This window comes from Bombina bombina, chromosome 7, assembly GCF_027579735.1.
Source record: "Bombina bombina isolate aBomBom1 chromosome 7, aBomBom1.pri, whole genome shotgun sequence".
Taxonomy (NCBI): domain Eukaryota; kingdom Metazoa; phylum Chordata; class Amphibia; order Anura; family Bombinatoridae; genus Bombina; species Bombina bombina.
This window is the reverse complement of record NC_069505.1, coordinates 476,650,829-476,671,537: the sequence shown is the minus strand read 5'-3', so window position 1 is coordinate 476,671,537 and position 20,709 is coordinate 476,650,829. Positions and strand designations below refer to the sequence as shown.

Sequence of the window (20,709 nt, the reverse complement as noted above, 5' to 3'; positions counted from 1 at the left end):
CAACGTAGAATCTAGCATAAACTTACTTCACCACCTCCATCGGAGGCAAAGTTTGTAAAACTGAATTGTGGGTGTGGTGAGGGGTGTATTTATAGGCATTTTGAGGTTTGGGAAACTTTGCCCCTCCTGGTAGGAATGTATATCCCATACGTCACTAGCTCATGGACTCTTGCTAATTACATGAAAGAAAGAAGGGGTCTCTTTGCTTGCTAAAATTTTGACTGATAACCTTGCTCCCTTTTTGGGACACAGTCACTATAAGCACAATTGGGCTACCTTTTCATCCATATTGCAAAATACCTCTCTTAATTTATGAGGTGAACTTCAATTTTCTCTGGTAACGTATAAAAGGTTATTTCATACTTTTATATTTAAATCAAAGGTATTCTATAGCTATAGTTTAATTAAAGCTGGTGATTTAAGAGGACACTTTGTATTTTAAGTTATATCCATAGTCCTGTGTAAATTAGAACCAGTCATATTCAATGCGAGATAATCTTGTTTGCTAGATAAAGGTTTTTTGTATTTCATATCTTAAGTCAGGTTTATTATTGCAGTTACATTTCTCTGGTGTATTAAGTTATTTGTAGATATTGTGATATATTTTAAAACTTATTTTATTGTAGCTAAATAAGAGGTTATTTCCGCTCAGATAAATTGGCATAACAATTGGATGTTAAAGTATTTTTGTTATACTGTTTAACTAAACACTGTTAAGCTAACAGTCCATACTCCGGTATTTTATTGTGGTATTTTAATGTGATTCATCGTGAGTAAAGTTAATTTTAAAGTTTTTTTTTTTTTTATGATCTGTTGTATAGAATATTATAATTGATTCATAAGCTAGTCTCTACTTAATATATTTCAATGTGTTTATAAATTTAACTAATCTCAAGTATTTAGGAATAAATATTAATTTCAATTGTATCGTATATACATTTTAATTGGAAGTTCTTTTAAAGAAATAACAAATAAATTGTATTATAACCCTGGTATATACTGACAGGATCATACTTTGTATATTTTTGTGTATAGTTTACATATTACATTGCCCTATTTTCTCTATTGTAAAATAAAACACAATTTCAGAAAGTGTTAGGGAGAGGGGGGTTCCTTGGGCTGAACAGGGAAGTTCCCAGGTTATGTCTGAAGCTCTCTCACAATTGTTGTGAAATGCTGTAAGTATTTTAAACAAGATGGACTCACTGAATTGTCTTGCCAGTTATATGCAGGTGAAGGTTGCTCAAAATTCATAATACACATATTTAACTAGTGATAAAAACTAGTTAAATTGTAGTGAAAACATTTCAGTTTAATTTGTATTTGCTGCAAACTGAGAGTTTATATCAGCCCCAGGTATTCTACAGTTAACCATTCTCGCCCCTGTGAAATTTTATATCCCAGAGAGCCTCATTACTTTTTATGGAAGGCATCTCATCTCTCTGGAACATCCAGGCTCCATCCTTTTTCTTATAGAATTCAGTAAGTTCAGCCCCTGAGAAGTGTGCACTATAATTTCTCTCATGCCCATAGAATGTAATTAAGTTCTATGGGAAACAAAATAAGATGAGGAAAAAGTAACACGCTGAGTCTACGTAGTATATCCACTAGTTTATTGGGATACTGGCTTTGGTCAGCAAAGGTGAACTCTTTATCTGACGCGTTTCGAGCATGCGCACATGCACTTCATCAGAGGGAACAAAATAAGTCAGCTTTCTTAGTTTTATTTTAAATAGAAGAAATATAAAGTGCATTGTAATTTGTAAAAGAAACACATAAATATATAAAGTATTATCCTAATTTGTTAATGTTACATAGAAACTGTAAATTCACAATCATAAATATACTGCTGTATACAAAACAAATACATAATAGAAAGTGCAAAGTTTAAATGTAATAAAACTTAATATGAAGTCTAAAGTAATATAAAATACAAAGCACAACGTGTAAATGTAGTAGAACTCTACATTGCATTGCTATATTGCACTGAGCTTGTATCTCCTTTACATACAGAAATGCAGGGAACAATCCCTGGAGAAGTATAGCAAAAACATAATTTATGTAAGAACTTACCTGATAAATTCATTTCTTTCATATTAGCAAGAGTCCATGAGCTAGTGACGTATGGGATATACATTCCTACCAGGAGGGGCAAAGTTTCCCAAATCTTAAAATGCCTATAAATACACCCCTCACCACACCCACAAATCAGTTTAACGAATAGCCAAGAAGTGGGGTGATAAGAAAAAAGTGCGAAAGCATATAAAATAAGGAATTGGAATAATTGTGCTTTATACAAAAAAATCATAACCACCACAAAAAGGGTGGGCCTCATGGACTCTTGCTAATATGAAAGAAATGAATTTATCAGGTAAGTTCTTACATAAATTATGTTTTCTTTCATGTAATTAGCAAGAGTCCATGAGCTAGTGACGTATGGGATAATGACTACCCAAGATGTGGATCTTTCCACGCAAGAGTCACTAGAGAGGGAGGGATAAAATAAAGACAGCCAATTCCTGCTGAAAATAATCCACACCCAAAATAAAGTTTAATGAAAACATAAGCAGAAGATTCAAACGGAAACCGCTGCCTGAAGTACTTTTCTACCAAAAACTGCTTCAGAAGAAGAAAACACATCAAAATGGTAGAATTTAGTAAAAGTATGCAAAAAGAGGACCAAGTTGCTGCTTTGCAAATCTGATCAACCGAAGCTTCATTCCTAAACGCCCAGGAAGTAGAAACTGACCTAGTAGAATGAGCTGTAATCCTTTGAGGCGGAGTTTTACCCGACTCGACATAGGCATGATGAATTAAAGATTTCAACCAAGATGCCAAAGAAATGGCAGAAGCTTTCTGGCCTTTTCTAGATCCAGAAAAGATGAAAAATAGACTAGAAGTCTTTCGGAAAGACTTAGTAGCTTCAACATAATATTTCAAAGCTCTAACAACATCCAAAGAATGCAATGATTTCTCCTTAGAATTCTTAGGATTAGGACATAATGAAGGAACCACAATTTCTCTACTAATGTTGTTAGAATACACAACCTTAGGAAAAAATTCAAAAGAAGTTCGCAACACCGCCTTATCCTGATGAAAAATCAGAAAAGGAGACTCACAAGAAAGAGCAGATAATTCAGAGACTCTTCTGGCAGAAGAGATGGCCAAAAGAAACTAAACTTTCCAATAAAGAAGTTTAATGTCCAAATGAATGCATGGGTTCAAAAGGAGGAGCTAGAAGAGCCCCCAGAACCAAATTCAAACTCCAAGGAGGAGAAATTGACTGAATGACAGGTTTTATACGAACCAAGTCTTGTACAAAACAATGAATATCAGGAAGATTAGCAATCTTTCTGTGAAAAATTACAGAAAGGGCAGAGATTTGTCCTGTCAAGGAACTTGCGGACAAACCTTTATCTAAAGCATCCTGAAGAAACTGTAAAAAATTCTCGGAATTCTAAAAGAATGCCAGGAAAAATGATGAGAAGACACTAAGAAATATAAGTCTTCCAGACTCTATAATATATCTCTCTAGATACAGATTTACGAGCCTGTAACATAGTATTAATCACAGAGTCAGAGAAACCTCTTTGACCAAGAATCAAGCGTTCAATCTCCATACCCTTAAATTTAAAGATTTGAGATCCTGATGGAAAAAAGGACCTTGCGACAGAAGGTCTGGTCTTAACGGAAGAGCCCACGGTTGGCAAGAGGCCATCCGAAAAAGAATCCGTCCATGCTGGAGCTACCAGCAGAACAAACGAGCATTCCTTCAGAATCTTGGAGATTACTTCTTGGAAGAAGAACTAGAGGCGGAGAGATATAGGCAGGATGATACTTCCAAGGAAGTGATAATGCATTCACTGCCTCCGCCTGAGGATCCCGCAATCTGAACAGATACCTGGGAAGTTTCTTGTTTAGATGAGAAACCATCAGATCTATTTCTGGAAGTTCCCACATTTGAACAATCTGAAGAAATATCTCTGGGTGAAGAGACCATTCGCCCGGATACAACGTTTGACGACTGAGATAATCCGCTTCCCAATTGTCTATACCTGGGAAATGAACCGCAGAGATTAGACAGGAGCTGGATTCCGCCCAAACCAGAATTTGAGATACTTCTTTCATAGCCAGAGGACTGTGAGTCCCTCCTTGATGATTGATGTATGCCACAGTTGTGACATTGACTGTCTGAAAACAAATGAACGACTCTCTCTTCAGAAGAGGCCAAGACTGAAGAGCTCTGAAAATTGCACGGAGTTCCAAAATATTGATCGGTAATCTCACCTCCTGAGATTCCCAAACCCCTTGTGCCGTCAGAGACCCCCACACAGCTCCCCAACCTGTAAGACTTGCATCTGTTGAAATTACAGTCCAGGTCGGAAGAACAAAAGAAGCCCCCTGAACTAAACGATGGTGATCTGTCCACCATGTCAGAGAGTGTCGTACAATCGGTTTTAAAGATATTAATTAAAATATCTTTGTGTAATCCCTGCACCATTGGTTCAGCCTACCAGGAGGGGCAAGTTTCTTGTTTAGATGAGCATCAGGGACAGGAAACACTTCTGGAATAACTACAGGAGATTTAAAAACCTTATTTAAACGTTTAGTTTTAGTATCAAGAGGACCAGAATCCTCTATTTCTAATGCAATTAATACTTCTTTAAATAAAGAACGAATAAATTCCATCTTGAACAAATACAAAGATTTATCAGCATCAACCTCTGAGACAGAAACCTCTGAACCAGAAGAACCATTATCAGTATCAGAATGATGATGTTCATTTAAAAATTCATCTGAAAAAAGAGAAGCTTTAAAAGACTTTTATGTATACTAGAAGGAGAAATAACAGACATAGCCTTCTTAATGGATTTAGAAACAAAATCTCTTATGTTATCAGGAACACTCTGAGTATTAGATGTTGACGGAACAGCAACAGGTAATGTAACAGTACTAAAGGAAATTTTATCTGCATTAACAAGTTTGTCATAACATTTAATACAAACAACAGCTGAAGGAACAGATACCAAAAGTGATACACTTAGCTTTGGTAGCTCCAGCACCGGGCAGCGATTTTCCTGAAGTATCTTCTGACTCAGTTGCAACGTGGAACATCTTGCGATATGTAATAGAAAAAACAACATATAAAGCAAAATTTGATCAAATTCCTTAAATGACAGTTTCAGGAATGGGAAAAAAATGCCAGTGAACAAGCTTCTAGCAACCAGAAGCAATAAATAATGAAACTTAAATAATGTGGAGACAAAAAGTGACGCCCATATTTTTTTAGCGCCAAATAAGACGCCCACATTATTTGGCGCCTAAATGCTTTTGGCGCCAAAAATGACGCCACATCCGGAACGCCGACACTTTTGACGCAAAAGAACGTCAAAAAAGACACATATGACGCCGGAAACAGAAAAAAAATGACGCCACATCCGGAACGCCGACACTTTTGACGCAAAAGAACGTCAAAAAAGACACATATGACGCCGGAAACAGAAAAAACATTTTGCGCCAAAAAAGTCCGCGCCAAGAATGACGCAATAAAATGAAGCCTTTTCAGCCCCCGCGAGCCTAACAGCCCACAGGGAAAAAGTCAAATTTTTTAAGGTAAGAAAAAATGATTGATTCAAATGCATTATCCCAAATATGAAACTGATTGTCTGAAAATAAGGAATGTTGAACATCCTGAGTCAAGGCAAATAAATGTTTGAATACATATATTTAGAACTTTATAAAAAAAGTGCCCAACCATAGCTTAGAGTGTCACAGAAAATAAGACTTACTTACCCCAGGACACTCATCTACATGTTTGTAGAAAGCCAAACCAGTACTGAAACGAAAATCAGCAGAGGTAATGGTATATATATATATAAGAGTATATCGTCGATCTGAAAAGGGAGGTAAGAGATGAATCTCTACGACCGATAACAGAGAACCTATGAAATAGACCCCGTAGAAGGAGATCATTGTATTCAAATAGGCAATACTCTCCTCACATCCCTCTGACATTCACTGCACGCTGAGAGGAAAACCGGGCTCCAACCTGCTGCGGAGCGCATATCAACGTAGAATCTAGCACAAACTTACTTCACCACCTCCATAGGAGGCAAAGTTTGTAAAACTGATTTGTGGGTGTGGTGAGGGGTGTATTTATAGGCATTTTAAGGTTTGGGAAACTTTGCCCCTCCTGGTAGGAATGTATATCCCATACGTCACTAGCTCATGGACTCTTGCTAATTATATGAAAGAAATCTGCCTTTTTACAATCTCACTAGGGATTTTGCAGTACTGGAGGATAATTTTCTATCAGGCCCTTAGAGAGAACTGAAAATTAAAATTGTTATTACTTATCTTTCCTACCCCCACTAGGAATGCAATTTCTTCTGATGTATATGTTTACATAGATTTCCTATAACCAATATTTAAGTATTTAGATTTTCAGTATATGTGGAGATACCACAGGCAAAATCAGCTATTGAAAGGTAAATGAGCTATTAGTAAAATAGATAGTTGGAAACAATTTAAAGGGGAGACATTTTTACATATATAGGAGGTATATAAATTATTACCTAGAGACCTGAGGGTCCGGTAATTCTCCATCATCACATCCTCATAAAGCTCTTTTTGTTTTTCAGATAAATAGCTCCACTCCTCTTCAGAAAAATAAACTGCAACATCATCAAACTCCATTTGCTCCTATAAATTAAAAGTAAATAAATAAATAAATCAAACCATCAAAAACTGCACTTGTTAAAGGGCCACTAAACCCAAAATCTTTCTTTCATGATTCAGATAGAGAATAGAAATTTAAACAACATTACAATTTACTTCCATAATTTATTTTGCTTAATTTTTTAAATATCCTTATTTGAAGAAAACGCAATGCATATGGTAAGCCAATCACATGATGCCTCTATGTACAGCAACCAATCAGCAGCTAGTGAGCATATCTAGATATTCATTTTCATCAAAGAATATCAAGAGAATAAAACAAATTAGATAATATAAGTAAACTAGAAAGATGTTTAACATTGCATTCTCTTTCTAAATCATAAAAGAAAAAATGTGGCTGGCATGTCCCTTTAAGGGTAAACCACACAGAGCAAACCAACTATGACAATGAACATGTGCAAACCCAGTGTGTGCTCACACCCTCTAAAGTTGTACTGTTTGTGTGCTGTATAAAGGCCATGAACAAACCCAGAGCTCGGCCAGTGACCATGAACAGACCATATAGTCAGTGTGCTCACACCCTCTAAAGTTGTACTGTTTATGTGTTGTATAAAGGCCATGAACAAACCCAGAGCTCGGCCAGTGACCATGAACAGACCATATAGTCAGTGTGCTCACACCCTCTAAAGTTGAACTGTTTGTGTGTTGTATAAAGGCCATGAACAAACTCAGAGCTTGGCCAGTGACCATGAACAGACCATATAATCAGTGTGCTCACACCCTCTGAGGTTGTACTGTTTGTTTGTTGTATAAAGGCCATGAACAAACCCAGAGCTCGGCCAGTGACCATGAACAGACCATATAGTCAGTGTGCTCACCCCCTCTGAGGTTGTAATGTTTGTGTGTGTGTCCCGGAGAAAGCAGAAACTCTATCTGCGAAACATGTCAGGGCAGGGTATCGTCTAAAATACCCAGTTTGTTTTTTTAACAGCATATTAACTCATGCAGCACAAAAATACTAGTTACTTGCGAGAGCGTTACTAATATGAGGAGGATTTAACACATATATATAATCTAACGCTGTTATTGTAAATCTTACAAACGTATCCTATTCAATATACGTGGAAGACACGGGACTTTATTAGACTCGTTTAACCAGTATATTATGCTAAAATAAAGCTCTGTAATTCTATATTAACCCTAGCACTCTGTGCAATGTTAACCAATATACCTATGCCAAAATAAGGCTCTGTGTTTGCAAACCGCAATATATATTGTAATTACTTAATATTCAAGCCGTGATTCAGCAACAAGATATTAAAGGGTACAATTTATCCAGTATTATATACCAGAACAAATAGCTATTTGAGCACATTATACGTAAACCAGTTTTTCAGTGCTCTTATAACAACTGCACTCGAAAAAGAATTAAACCACTTGTAAATCAGCTTGCACTATACCCAAGTGAGATAGAATACTGTTTGAGTATATGGTATATTTACTGTAATGAAAATTACGACGACTAGGTATTTAATAAAATAGGAATGATCATACTAGTGGAAAGTTACATATACCAAAACAATACAGACCGTGATCCAGTAACAAGATACTAAAGGGTTACAACCTATCCAGTATCACATACTTGAATAAATAGCTATCTAAGCGCATTATACGTAAACCTGGTTTTCAGTGGTCCTATAACAATTGCACTCGAAAAAGAACTAAACCATTGGCAAATCAGCTTGCACTATACCCAAGTGGGACAGAACACTGTCCGAGTATAGGTTATGTATATTGTAATGAAAATTACAACAACTAGGTATTTAATAAAATACTAGTGATCTTACTAGTGAAAAGTCACATATATCAAAGCAATACAAATACGTATGGATGCAATGAACAAAGCACAATAAAATATGACTATATATATCCATGCTTAACAGGGTGCCATGAGCTCCTAATATATACAGTAGCAGTTGCACAATCATGATCCAAATATAGATATTTATTTTGAATTACCACATATTTTATCAGTGATAAAAGCAACTGTGCCTTATAACATATTTATTCTTTGTTTATATTGCAACTCTAGAACGATAATTCAGTCAATCGTTTATATATTAGCATTACACAAGGTGTGCAGTACCCAAGTACAAACTTATGATAGCAACTACATATAAGAATTTACAATTGTTTCCAACAGTAACAGCATATGAAAATATTGTATTTATCCTAAGCTGAATAAATTACTCAAGTATCAGAGACTACTATATAAAGGTATACTATTAGATTTCTATGCGATATCATCTTCAGCATTGCCTCATATAGAGGTATAGTGATACCCTATTGGGAATAAATAATACAGCTACTCAAGATTAAGATTATCCTGATGATAGTAGAATCTGTGTCCCAGTAAGAAGTACACTATACTACACAATATTACTGTTAAATCCAATATTCTCCAAATAGAGCTGGAAATTGAATTACACCTTTTTCAGCTACTTCAACGCCACGCATAAATAATATTGATGCAAATTTGAGTTTCTATGTGTTTTTAAATCACACGCACCTACACAGTGATTTTATAATACATTTTTGTAAATAATAAAAGTTATGTTTTAATTTCCAAATCCAACTCATTGGTTCCTTCTTGCTCAGTTTGATGTCCAACATTTTTAGGGGTAATAGAAGTGCTAGATAAGTGGATTCTTTTGAGTCCCAATTCTATTTGTGATTCAGACTAATTCTGCAAGTTGTTCTGGTGCACAAGCACTCTAGCTCATAAATTATATTTATATAAAACTTGACGGAGCATCCCCACTATTTTAGTAGTGCTTTTGATATTTCTTTTTTGAACACATATATTATTATACTGAGGTTCCTCTGTCTCTCACAAACAGTCCCTCCTTAGCACACTATACACACATATATTATTATACTGAGGTTCCTCTGTCTCTCACAAACAGTCCCTCCTTAGCACACTATACACACATCTATTATTATACAGAGGTTCCTCTGTCACTCACAAACAGTCCCTCCTTAGCACACTATACACACATATATTATTATACTGAGGTTCCTCTGTCTCTCACAAACAGTCCCTCCTTAGCACACTATACACACATCTATTATTATACAGAGGTTCCTCTGTCTCTCACAAACAGTCCCTCCTTAGCACACTATACACACATATATTATTATACAGAGGTTCCTCTGTCTCTCACAAACAGTCCCTCCTTAGCACACTATACACACATATATTATTATACTGAGGTTCCTATGTCTCTCACAAACAGTCCCTCCTTAGCACACTTTACACACATATATTATTATAATGAGGTTCCTCTGTCTCTCACAAACAGTCCCTCCTTAGCACACTATAAACACATATATTATTATAGTGAGGGTCCTATGTCTCTCACAAACAGTCCCTCCTTAGCACACTATACACACATATATTATTATACTGAGGTTCCTCTGTCTCTCACAATCAGTCCCTCCTTAGCACATTATACACACATATATTATTATACTGAGGTTCCTCTGTCTCTCACAAACAGTCCCTCCTTAGCATACTATACACACATATATTATTATAGTGAGGTTCCTCTGTCTCTCACAAGCAGTCCCTCCTTAGCACACTATACACACATATATTATTATACTGAGGTTCCTCTGTCTCTCACAAACAGTCCCTCCTTAGCATACTATACACACATATATTATTATAGTGAGGTTCCTCTGTCACTCACAAACAGTCCCTCCTTAGCACACTATACACACATATATTATTATAGAGAGGTTCCTCTGTCTCTCACAAACAGTCCCTGCTTAGCACACTATACACACACATATTATTATACTGAGGTTCCTTTGTCTCTCACAAGCAGTCCCTCCTTAGCACACTACACGCACAAATATTATTATAGTGAAGTTCCTCTGTCTCTCACAAACAGTCTCTCCTTAGCACACTATACACACATATATTATTATAGAGAGGTTACTCTGTCTCTCACAAACAGTCCCTCCTTAGCACACTATAGACACATATATTATTATAGAGAGGTTCCTCTGTCTCTCACAAACAGTCCCTCCTTAGCACACTATAGACACATATATTATTATAGTGGGGTCCTCTGTCTCTCACAAACACTCCATCCTTAGCACACTATACATACATATATTATTATAGTGAGGTTCCTCTGTCTCTCACAAGCAGTCCCTCCTTAGCACACTATACACACATATATTATTATAGTGAGGTTCCTGTCTCTCACAAACAGTCCCTCCTTAGCACACTTTACACACATATATTAATATAGTGAGGTTTCTCTGTCTCTCACAAACAGCCCCTCCTTAGCACATTATACACACATATATTATTATACTGAGGTTCCTCTGTCTCTCACAAACAGTCCCTCCTTAGCACACTATACACACATATATTATTATAGTGAGGTTCCTCTGTCTCTCACAAGCAGTCCCTCCTTAGCACACTATACACACATATATTATTATAGAGAGGTTCCTCTGTCTCTCACAAACAGTCCCTCCTTAGCACACTATACACACATATATTATTATAGAGAGGTTCCTCTGTCTCTCACAAACAGTCCCTCCTTGGCTCACTATAAACACATATATTATTATAGAGAGGTTCCTGTGTCTCTCACAAACAGTCCCTGCTTAGCACACTATACACACACATATTATTATACTGAGGTTCCTTTGTCTCTCACAAGCAGTCCCTCCTTAGCACACTATACACTATACACACAAATATTATTATAGTGAGGGTCCTCTGTCTCTCACAAGCAGTCCCTCCTTAGCACACTATACAAACATATATTATTATACTGAAGTTCCTCTGTCTGTCACAAACAGTCTCTCCTTAGCACACTATACACACATATATTATTATAGAGAGGTTACTCTGTCTCTCACAAACAGTCCCTCCTTAGCACACTATACACACATATTATTATACTGAGGTTCCTATGTCTCTCACAAACAGTCCCTCCTTAGCACACTATAGACACATATTATTATAGTGGGGTCCTCTGTCTCTCACAAACACTCCATCCTTAGCACACTATACATACATATATTATTATAGTGAGGTTCCTCTGTCTCTCACAATCAGTCCCTCCTTAGCACATTATACACACATATATTATTAAACTGAGGTTCCTCTGTCTCTCTCAAACAGTCCCTCCTTAGCACACTATAGACACATATTATTATAGTGGGGTCCTCTGTCTCTCACAAACACTCCATCCTTAGCACACTATACATACATATATTATTATACTGAGGTTCCTCTGTCTCTCACAATCAGTCCCTCCTTAGCACATTATACACACATATATTATTATACTGAGGTTCCTCTGTCTCTCACAAACAGTCCCTCCTTAGCATATAATACACACATATATTATTATAGAGAGGTTCCTCTGTCGCTCACAAACAGTCCCTCCTTAGCTCACTATAGACACATATATTATTATAGAGAGGTTCCTCTGTCGCTCACAAACAGTCCCTCCTTAGCTCACTATACACATATATATTATTATAGAGAGGTTCCTCTCTCTCTCTCTCTCTCTCTCTCTCTCACAAACAGTCCCTCCTTAGCACACTATACACACATATTATTATAGAGAGGTTCCTCTCTCTCTCTCGATCTCACAAACAGTCCCTCCTTAGCACACTATACACACATATATTATTATAGAGAGGTTCCTCTGTCGCTCACAAACAGTCCCTCCTTAGCACACTATACACACATATATTATTATACTGAGGTTCCTCTGTCTCTCACAAACAGTCCCTCCTTAGCACACTATACACACATATATTATTATACTGAGGTTCCTCTGTCTCTCACAAACAGTCCCTCCTTAATTCACTATACACACATATATTATTATAGAGAGGTTCCTCTGTCGCTCGCAAACAGTCCCTCAGCTCACTATACACATATATATTATTATAGAGAGGTTCCTCTCTCTCTCTCTCTCTCTCTCACAAACAGTCCCTCCTTAGCACACTATAAACACATATATTATTATAGAGAGGCTCCTCTGTCGCTCACAAACTGTCCCTCCTTAGCACACTATACACACATATATTATTATACAGAGGTTCCTCTGTCTCTCACAAACAGTCCCTCCTTAGTACACTATACACACATATATTATTATAGAGAGGTTCCTCTCTCTCTATCTCTCTCTCTCTCTCTCTCTCTCTCACAAACAGTCCCTCCTTAGCACACTATACACACATATATTATTATAGAGAAGTTCCTCTGTCTCTCACAAACAGTGTTTCCTTAGCACACTATACACACATATATTATTAGAGTGAAGTTCCTCTGTCTCTCACAAGCAGTCCCTCCTTAGCACACTATACACACATATTATTATACTGAGGATCCTCTGTCTCTCACAAACAGTCCCTCCTTAGCCCACTATACACACATATATTATTATACTGAGGAACCTCTGTCTCTCGCAAACAGTCCCTCCTTAGCACACTATAAACACATATATTATTATAGTGAGGTTCCTCTGTCTCTCACAATCAGTCCCTCCTTAGCACATTATACACACATATATTATTATAGAGAGGTTCCTCTGTCTCTCACAAACAGTCCCTCCTTAGCATACTATACACACATATATTATTATAGAGAGGTTCCTCCGTCGCTCACAAACAGTCCCTCCTTAGCTCACTATAGACACATATATTATTATAGAGAGGTTCCTCTGTCGCTCACAAACAGTCCCTCCTTAGCTCACTATACACATATATATTATTAGTGAGAGGTTCCTCTGTCTCTCACAAACAGTCCCTCCTTAGCACACTATACACACATATATTATTATACTGAGGTTCCTCTGTCTCTCACAATCAGTCCCTCCTTAGCACATTATACACACATATATTATTATAGTGAGGTTCCTCTGTCTCTCACAAACAGTCCCTCCTTAGCTCACTATAGACACATATATTATTATAGAGAGGTTCCTCTGTCGCTCACAAACAGTCCCTCCTTAGCTCACTATACACATATATATTATTATAGAGAGGTTCCTCTCTCTCTCTCTCTCTCTCACAAACAGTCCCTCCTTAGCACACTAGACACACATATATTATTATACTGAGGTTCCTCTGTCTCTCACAATCAGTCCCTCCTTAGCACACTATACACAGATATTATTATAGAGAGGTTCCTCTCTCTCTCTCGATCTCACAAACAGTCCCTCCTTAGCACACTATACACACATATATTATTATAGAGAGGTTCCTCTGTCGCTCACAAACAGTCCCTCCTTAGCACACTATACACACATATATTATTATACTGAGGTTCCTCTGTCTCTCACAAAGAGTCCCTCCTTAGCACACTATACACACATATATTATACTGAGGTTCCTCTGTCTCTCACAAACAATCCCTCCTTAGCTCACTATACACACATATATTATTATAGAGAGGTTCCTCTGTCGCTCGCAAACAGTCCCTCAGCTCACTATACACACATATATTATTATAGAGAGGTTCCTCTCTCTCTCTCTCTCTCTCTCTCTCTCTCACAAACAGTCACTCCTTAGCTCACTATACACACATATATTATTATATAGAGGTTCCTCTGTCGCTCACAAACTGTCCCTCCTTAGCACACTATACACACATATATTATTATACAGAGGTTCCTCTGTCTCTCACAAACAGTCCCTCCTTATTACACTATACACACATATATTATTATAGAGAGGTTCCTCTCTCTCTCTCTCTCTCTCTCTCTCTCACACAAACAGTCCCTCCTTAGCACACTATACACACATATATTATTATAGAGAGGTTCCTCTCTCTCTCTCTCTCTCTCTCTCTCTCTCACAAACAGTCCATCCATAGCTCACTATACACACATATACTGTATTATAATAGTGCGGTTCCTCTGTCTCTCACAAACAGTCCGTCCTTAGCACACTATACACACATATATTATTATAATGAGGTTCCTCTGTCTCTCACAAACAGTACCTCCGTAGCACACTATACACACATATTATTATAGTGGGGTCCTCTGTCTCTCACAGTCCCTCCATAGCACACTATACACACATATATTATTATAGAGAGGTTCCTCTGTCGCTCACAAACAGTCCCTCCTTAGCACACTATACACACATATATTATTATAGAGAGGTTCCTCTGTCGCTCACAAACAGTCCCTCCTTAGCACACTATACACACATATATTATTATAGAGAGGTTCCTCTGTCTCTCACAAACAGTCCCTCCTTGGCTCACTATACACATATATATTATTATAGAGAGGTTCCTCTGTCTCTCACAAACAGTCCCTGCTTAGCACACTATACACACACATATTATTATACTGAGGTTCCTTTGTCTTTCACAAGCAGTCCCTCCTTAGCACACTATACGCACAAATATTATTATAGTGAAGTTCCTCTGTCTCTCACAAACAGTCTCTCCTTAGCACACTATACACACATATATTATTATAGAGAGGTTACTCTGTCTCTCACAAACAGTCCCTCCTTAGCACACTATAGACACATATATTATTATAGAGAGGTTCCTCTGTCTCTCACAAACAGTGCCTCCTTAGCACACTATAGACACATATATTATTATAGTGGGGTCCTCTGTCTCTCACAAACACTCCATCCTTAGCACACTATACATACATATATTATTATAGTGAGGTTCCTCTGTCTCTCACAAACAGTCCCTCATTAGCACACTATACACACATATATTATTATAGTGAGGGTCCTCTGTCTCTCACAAGCAGTCCCTCCTTAGCACACTATAAACACATATATTATTATACTGAGGTTCCTGTCTCTCACAAACAGTCCCTCCTTAGCACACTTTACACACATATATTAATATAGTGAGGTTTCTCTGTCTCTCACAAACAGCCCCTCCTTAGCACATTATACACACATATATTATTATAGTGAGGTTCCTCTGTCTCTCACAAGCAGTCCCTCCTTAGCACACTATACACACATATATTATTATAGACAGGTTCCTCTGTCTCTCACAAACAGTCCCTCCTTAGCACACTATACACACATATATTATTATAGAGAGGTTCCTCTGTCTCTCACAAACAGTCCCTCCTTGGCTCACTATAAACACATATATTATTATAGAGAGGTTCCTGTGTCTCTCACAAACAGTCCCTGCTTAGCACACTATACACACACATATTATTATACTGAGGTTCCTTTGTCTCTCACAAGCAGTCCCTCCTTAGCACACTATACACTATACACACAAATATTATTATAGTGAGGGTCCTCTGTCTCTCACAAGCAGTCCCTCCTTAGCACACTATACAAACATATATTATTATACTGAAGTTCCTCTGTCTGTCACAAACAGTCTCTCCTTAGCACACTATACACACATATATTATTATAGAGAGGTTACTCTGTCTCTCACAAACAGTCCCTCCTTAGCACACTATACACACATATTATTATACTGAGGTTCCTATGTCTCTCACAAACAGTCCCTCCTTAGCACACTATAGACACATATTATTATAGTGGGGTCCTCTGTCTCTCACAAACACTCCATCCTTAGCACACTATACATACATATATTATTATAGTGAGGTTCCTCTGTCTCTCACAATCAGTCCCTCCTTAGCACATTATACACACATATATTATTAAACTGAGGTTCCTCTGTCTCTCTCAAACAGTCCCTCCTTAGCACACTATAGACACATATTATTATAGTGGGGTCCTCTGTCTCTCACAAACACTCCATCCTTAGCACACTATACATACATATATTATTATACTGAGGTTCCTCTGTCTCTCACAATCAGTCCCTCCTTAGCACATTATACACACATATATTATTATACTGAGGTTCCTCTGTCTCTCACAAACAGTCCCTCCTTAGCATATAATACACACATATATGATTATAGAGAGGTTCCTCTGTCGCTCACAAACAGTCCCTCCTTAGCTCACTATAGACACATATATTATTATAGAGAGGTTCCTCTGTCGCTCACAAACAGTCCCTCCTTAGCTCACTATACACATATATATTATTATAGAGAGGTTCCTCTCTCTCTCTCTCTCTCTCTCTCTCACAAACAGTCCCTCCTTAGCACACTATACACACATATTATTATAGAGAGGTTCCTCTCTCTCTCTCTCTCGATCTCACAAACAGTCCCTCCTTAGCACACTATACACACATATATTATTATAGAGAGGTTCCTCTGTCGCTCACAAACAGTCCCTCCTTAGCACACTATACACACATATATTATTATACTGAGGTTCCTCTGTCTCTCACAAACAGTCCCTCCTTAGCACACTATACACACATATTATTATACTGAGGTTCCTCTGTCTCTCACAAACAGTCCCTCCTTAATTCACTATACACACATATATTATTACAGAGAGGTTCCTCTGTCGCTCGCAAACAGTCCCTCAGCTCACTATACACACATATATTATTATAGAGAGGTTCCTCTCTCTCTCTCTCTCACAAACAGTCCCTCCTTAGCACACTATAAACACATATATTATTATAGAGAGGCTCCTCTGTCGCTCACAAACTGTCCCTCCTTAGCACACTATACACACATATATTATTATACTGAGGTTCCTCTGTCTCTCACAAACAGTCCCTCCTTAGCACACTATACACACATCTATTATTATACAGAGGTTCCTCTGTCTCTCACAAACAGTCCCTCCTTAGCACACTATACACACATATATTATTATACAGAGGTTCCTCTGTCTCTCACAAACAGTCCCTCCTTAGCACACTATACACACATATATTATTATACTGAGGTTCCTCTGTCTCTCACAAACAGTCCCTCCTTAGCACACTATACACACATATATTATTATACAGAGGTTCCTCTGTCTCTCACAAACAGTCCCTCCTTAGCACACTATACACACATATATTATTATACTGAGGTTCCTATGTCTCTCACAAACAGTCCCTCCTTAGCACACTTTACACACATATATTATTATAATGAGGTTCCTCTGTCTCTCACAAACAGTCCCTCCTTAGCACACTATAAACACATATATTATTATAGTGAGGGTCCTATGTCTCTCACAAACAGTCCCTCCTTAGCACACTATACACACATATATTATTATACTGAGGTTCCTCTGTCTCTCACAATCAGTCCCTCCTTAGCACATTATACACACATATATTATTATACTGAGGTTCCTCTGTCTCTCACAAACAGTCCCTCCTTAGCATACTATACACACATATATTATTATAGTGAGGTTCCTCTGTCTCTCACAAGCAGTCCCTCCTTAGCACACTATACACACATATATTATTATACTGAGGTTCCTCTGTCTCTCACAAACAGTCCCTCCTTAGCATACTATACACACATATATTATTATAGTGAGGTTCCTCTGTCACTCACAAACAGTCCCTCCTTAGCACACTATACACACATATATTATTATAGAGAGGTTCCTCTGTCTCTCACAAACAGTCCCTGCTTAGCACACTATACACACACATATTATTATACTGAGGTTCCTTTGTCTCTCACAAGCAGTCCCTCCTTAGCACACTACACGCACAAATATTATTATAGTGAAGTTCCTCTGTCTCTCACAAACAGTCTCTCCTTAGCACACTATACACACATATATTATTATAGAGAGGTTACTCTGTCTCTCACAAACAGTCCCTCCTTAGCACACTATAGACACATATATTATTATAGAGAGGTTCCTCTGTCTCTCACAAACAGTCCCTCCTTAGCACACTATAGACACATATATTATTATAGTGGGGTCCTCTGTCTCTCACAAACACTCCATCCTTAGCACACTATACATACATATATTATTATAGTGAGGTTCCTCTGTCTCTCACAAACAGTCCCTCCTTAGCACACTATACACACATATATTATTATAGTGAGGTTCCTGTCTCTCACAAACAGTCCCTCCTTAGCACACTTTACACACATATATTAATATAGTGAGGTTTCTCTGTCTCTCACAAACAGCCCCTCCTTAGCACATTATACACACATATATTATTATACTGAGGTTCCTCTGTCTCTCACAAACAGTCCCTCCTTAGCACACTATACACACATATATTATTATAGTGAGGTTCCTCTGTCTCTCACAAGCAGTCCCTCCTTAGCACACTATACACACATATATTATTATAGAGAGGTTCCTCTGTCTCTCACAAACAGTCCCTCCTTAGCACACTATACACACATATATTATTATAGAGAGGTTCCTCTGTCTCTCACAAACAGTCCCTCCTTGGCTCACTATAAACACATATATTATTATAGAGAGGTTCCTGTGTCTCTCACAAACAGTCCCTGCTTAGCACACTATACACACACATATTATTATACTGAGGTTCCTTTGTCTCTCACAAGCAGTCCCTCCTTAGCACACTATACACTATACACACAAATATTATTATAGTGAGGGTCCTCTGTCTCTCACAAGCAGTCCCTCCTTAGCACACTATACAAACATATATTATTATACTGAAGTTCCTCTGTCTGTCACAAACAGTCTCTCCTTAGCACACTATACACACATATATTATTATAGAGAGGTTACTCTGTCTCTCACAAACAGTCCCTCCTTAGCACACTATACACACATATTATTATACTGAGGTTCCTATGTCTCTCACAAACAGTCCCTCCTTAGCACACTATAGACACATATTATTATAGTGGGGTCCTCTGTCTCTCACAAACACTCCATCCTTAGCACACTATACATACATATATTATTATAGTGAGGTTCCTCTGTCTCTCACAATCAGTCCCTCCTTAGCACATTATACACACATATATTATTAAACTGAGGTTCCTCTGTCTCTCTCAAACAGTCCCTCCTTAGCACACTATAGACACATATTATTATAGTGGGGTCCTCTGTCTCTCACAAACACTCCATCCTTAGCACACTATACATACATATATTATTATACTGAGGTTCCTCTGTCTCTCACAATCAGTCCCTCCTTAGCACATTATACACACATATATTATTATACTGAGGTTCCTCTGTCTCTCACAAACAGTCCCTCCTTAGCATATAATACACACATATATTATTATAGAGAGGTTCCTCTGTCGCTCACAAACAGTCCCTCCTTAGCTCACTATAGACACATATATTATTATAGAGAGGTTCCTCTGTCGCTCACAAACAGTCCCTCCTTAGCTCACTATACACATATATATTATTATAGAGAGGTTCCTCTCTCTCTCTCTCTCTCTCTCTCTCTCTCTCTCTCTCACAAACAGTCCCTCCTTAGCACACTATACACACATATTATTATAGAGAGGTTCCTCTCTCTCTCTCGATCTCACAAACAGTCCCTCCTTAGCACACTATACACACATATATTATTATAGAGAGGTTCCTCTGTCGCTCACAAACAGTCCCTCCTTAGCACACTATACACACATATATTATTATACTGAGGTTCCTCTGTCTCTCACAAACAGTCCCTCCTTAGCACACTATACACACATATATTATTATACTGAGGTTCCTCTGTCTCTCACAAACAGTCCCTCCTTAATTCACTATACACACATATATTATTATAGAGAGGTTCCTCTGTCGCTCGCAAACAGTCCCTCAGCTCACTATACACACATATATTATTATAGAGAGGTTCCTCTCTCTCTCTCTCTCTCTCTCACAAACAGTCCCTCCTTAGCACACTATAAACACATATATTATTATAGAGAGGCTCCTCTGTCGCTCACAAACTGTCCCTCCTTAGCACACTATACACACATATATTATTATACAGAGGTTCCTCTGTCTCTCACAAACAGTCCCTCCTTAGTACACTATACACACATATATTATTATAGAGAGGTTCCTCTCTCTCTATCTCTCTCTCTCTCTCTCTCTCTCTCTCTCTCACAAACAGTCCCTCCTTAGCACACTATACACACA

At 37.8% G+C, this 20,709-nt stretch overlaps 1 protein-coding gene across 3 annotated transcripts in view; it reads right to left on the bottom strand.

The window, feature by feature from the left end:
• Nucleotides 1–20,709, bottom strand: part of LOC128666782 (gastrula zinc finger protein XlCGF7.1-like) — a 272,466-nt gene that overhangs the window by 236,070 nt on the left and 15,687 nt on the right. For all 3 annotated transcript variants that reach the window (XM_053721576.1, XM_053721575.1, XM_053721577.1), the window contains exon 2: nucleotides 6,576–6,702. In XM_053721576.1, the coding sequence (XP_053577551.1) occupies nucleotides 6,576–6,696 (121 nt within the window). In that variant the 5' untranslated portion in view covers nucleotides 6,697–6,702. The remainder of the gene's footprint in view (nucleotides 1–6,575; nucleotides 6,703–20,709) is intronic.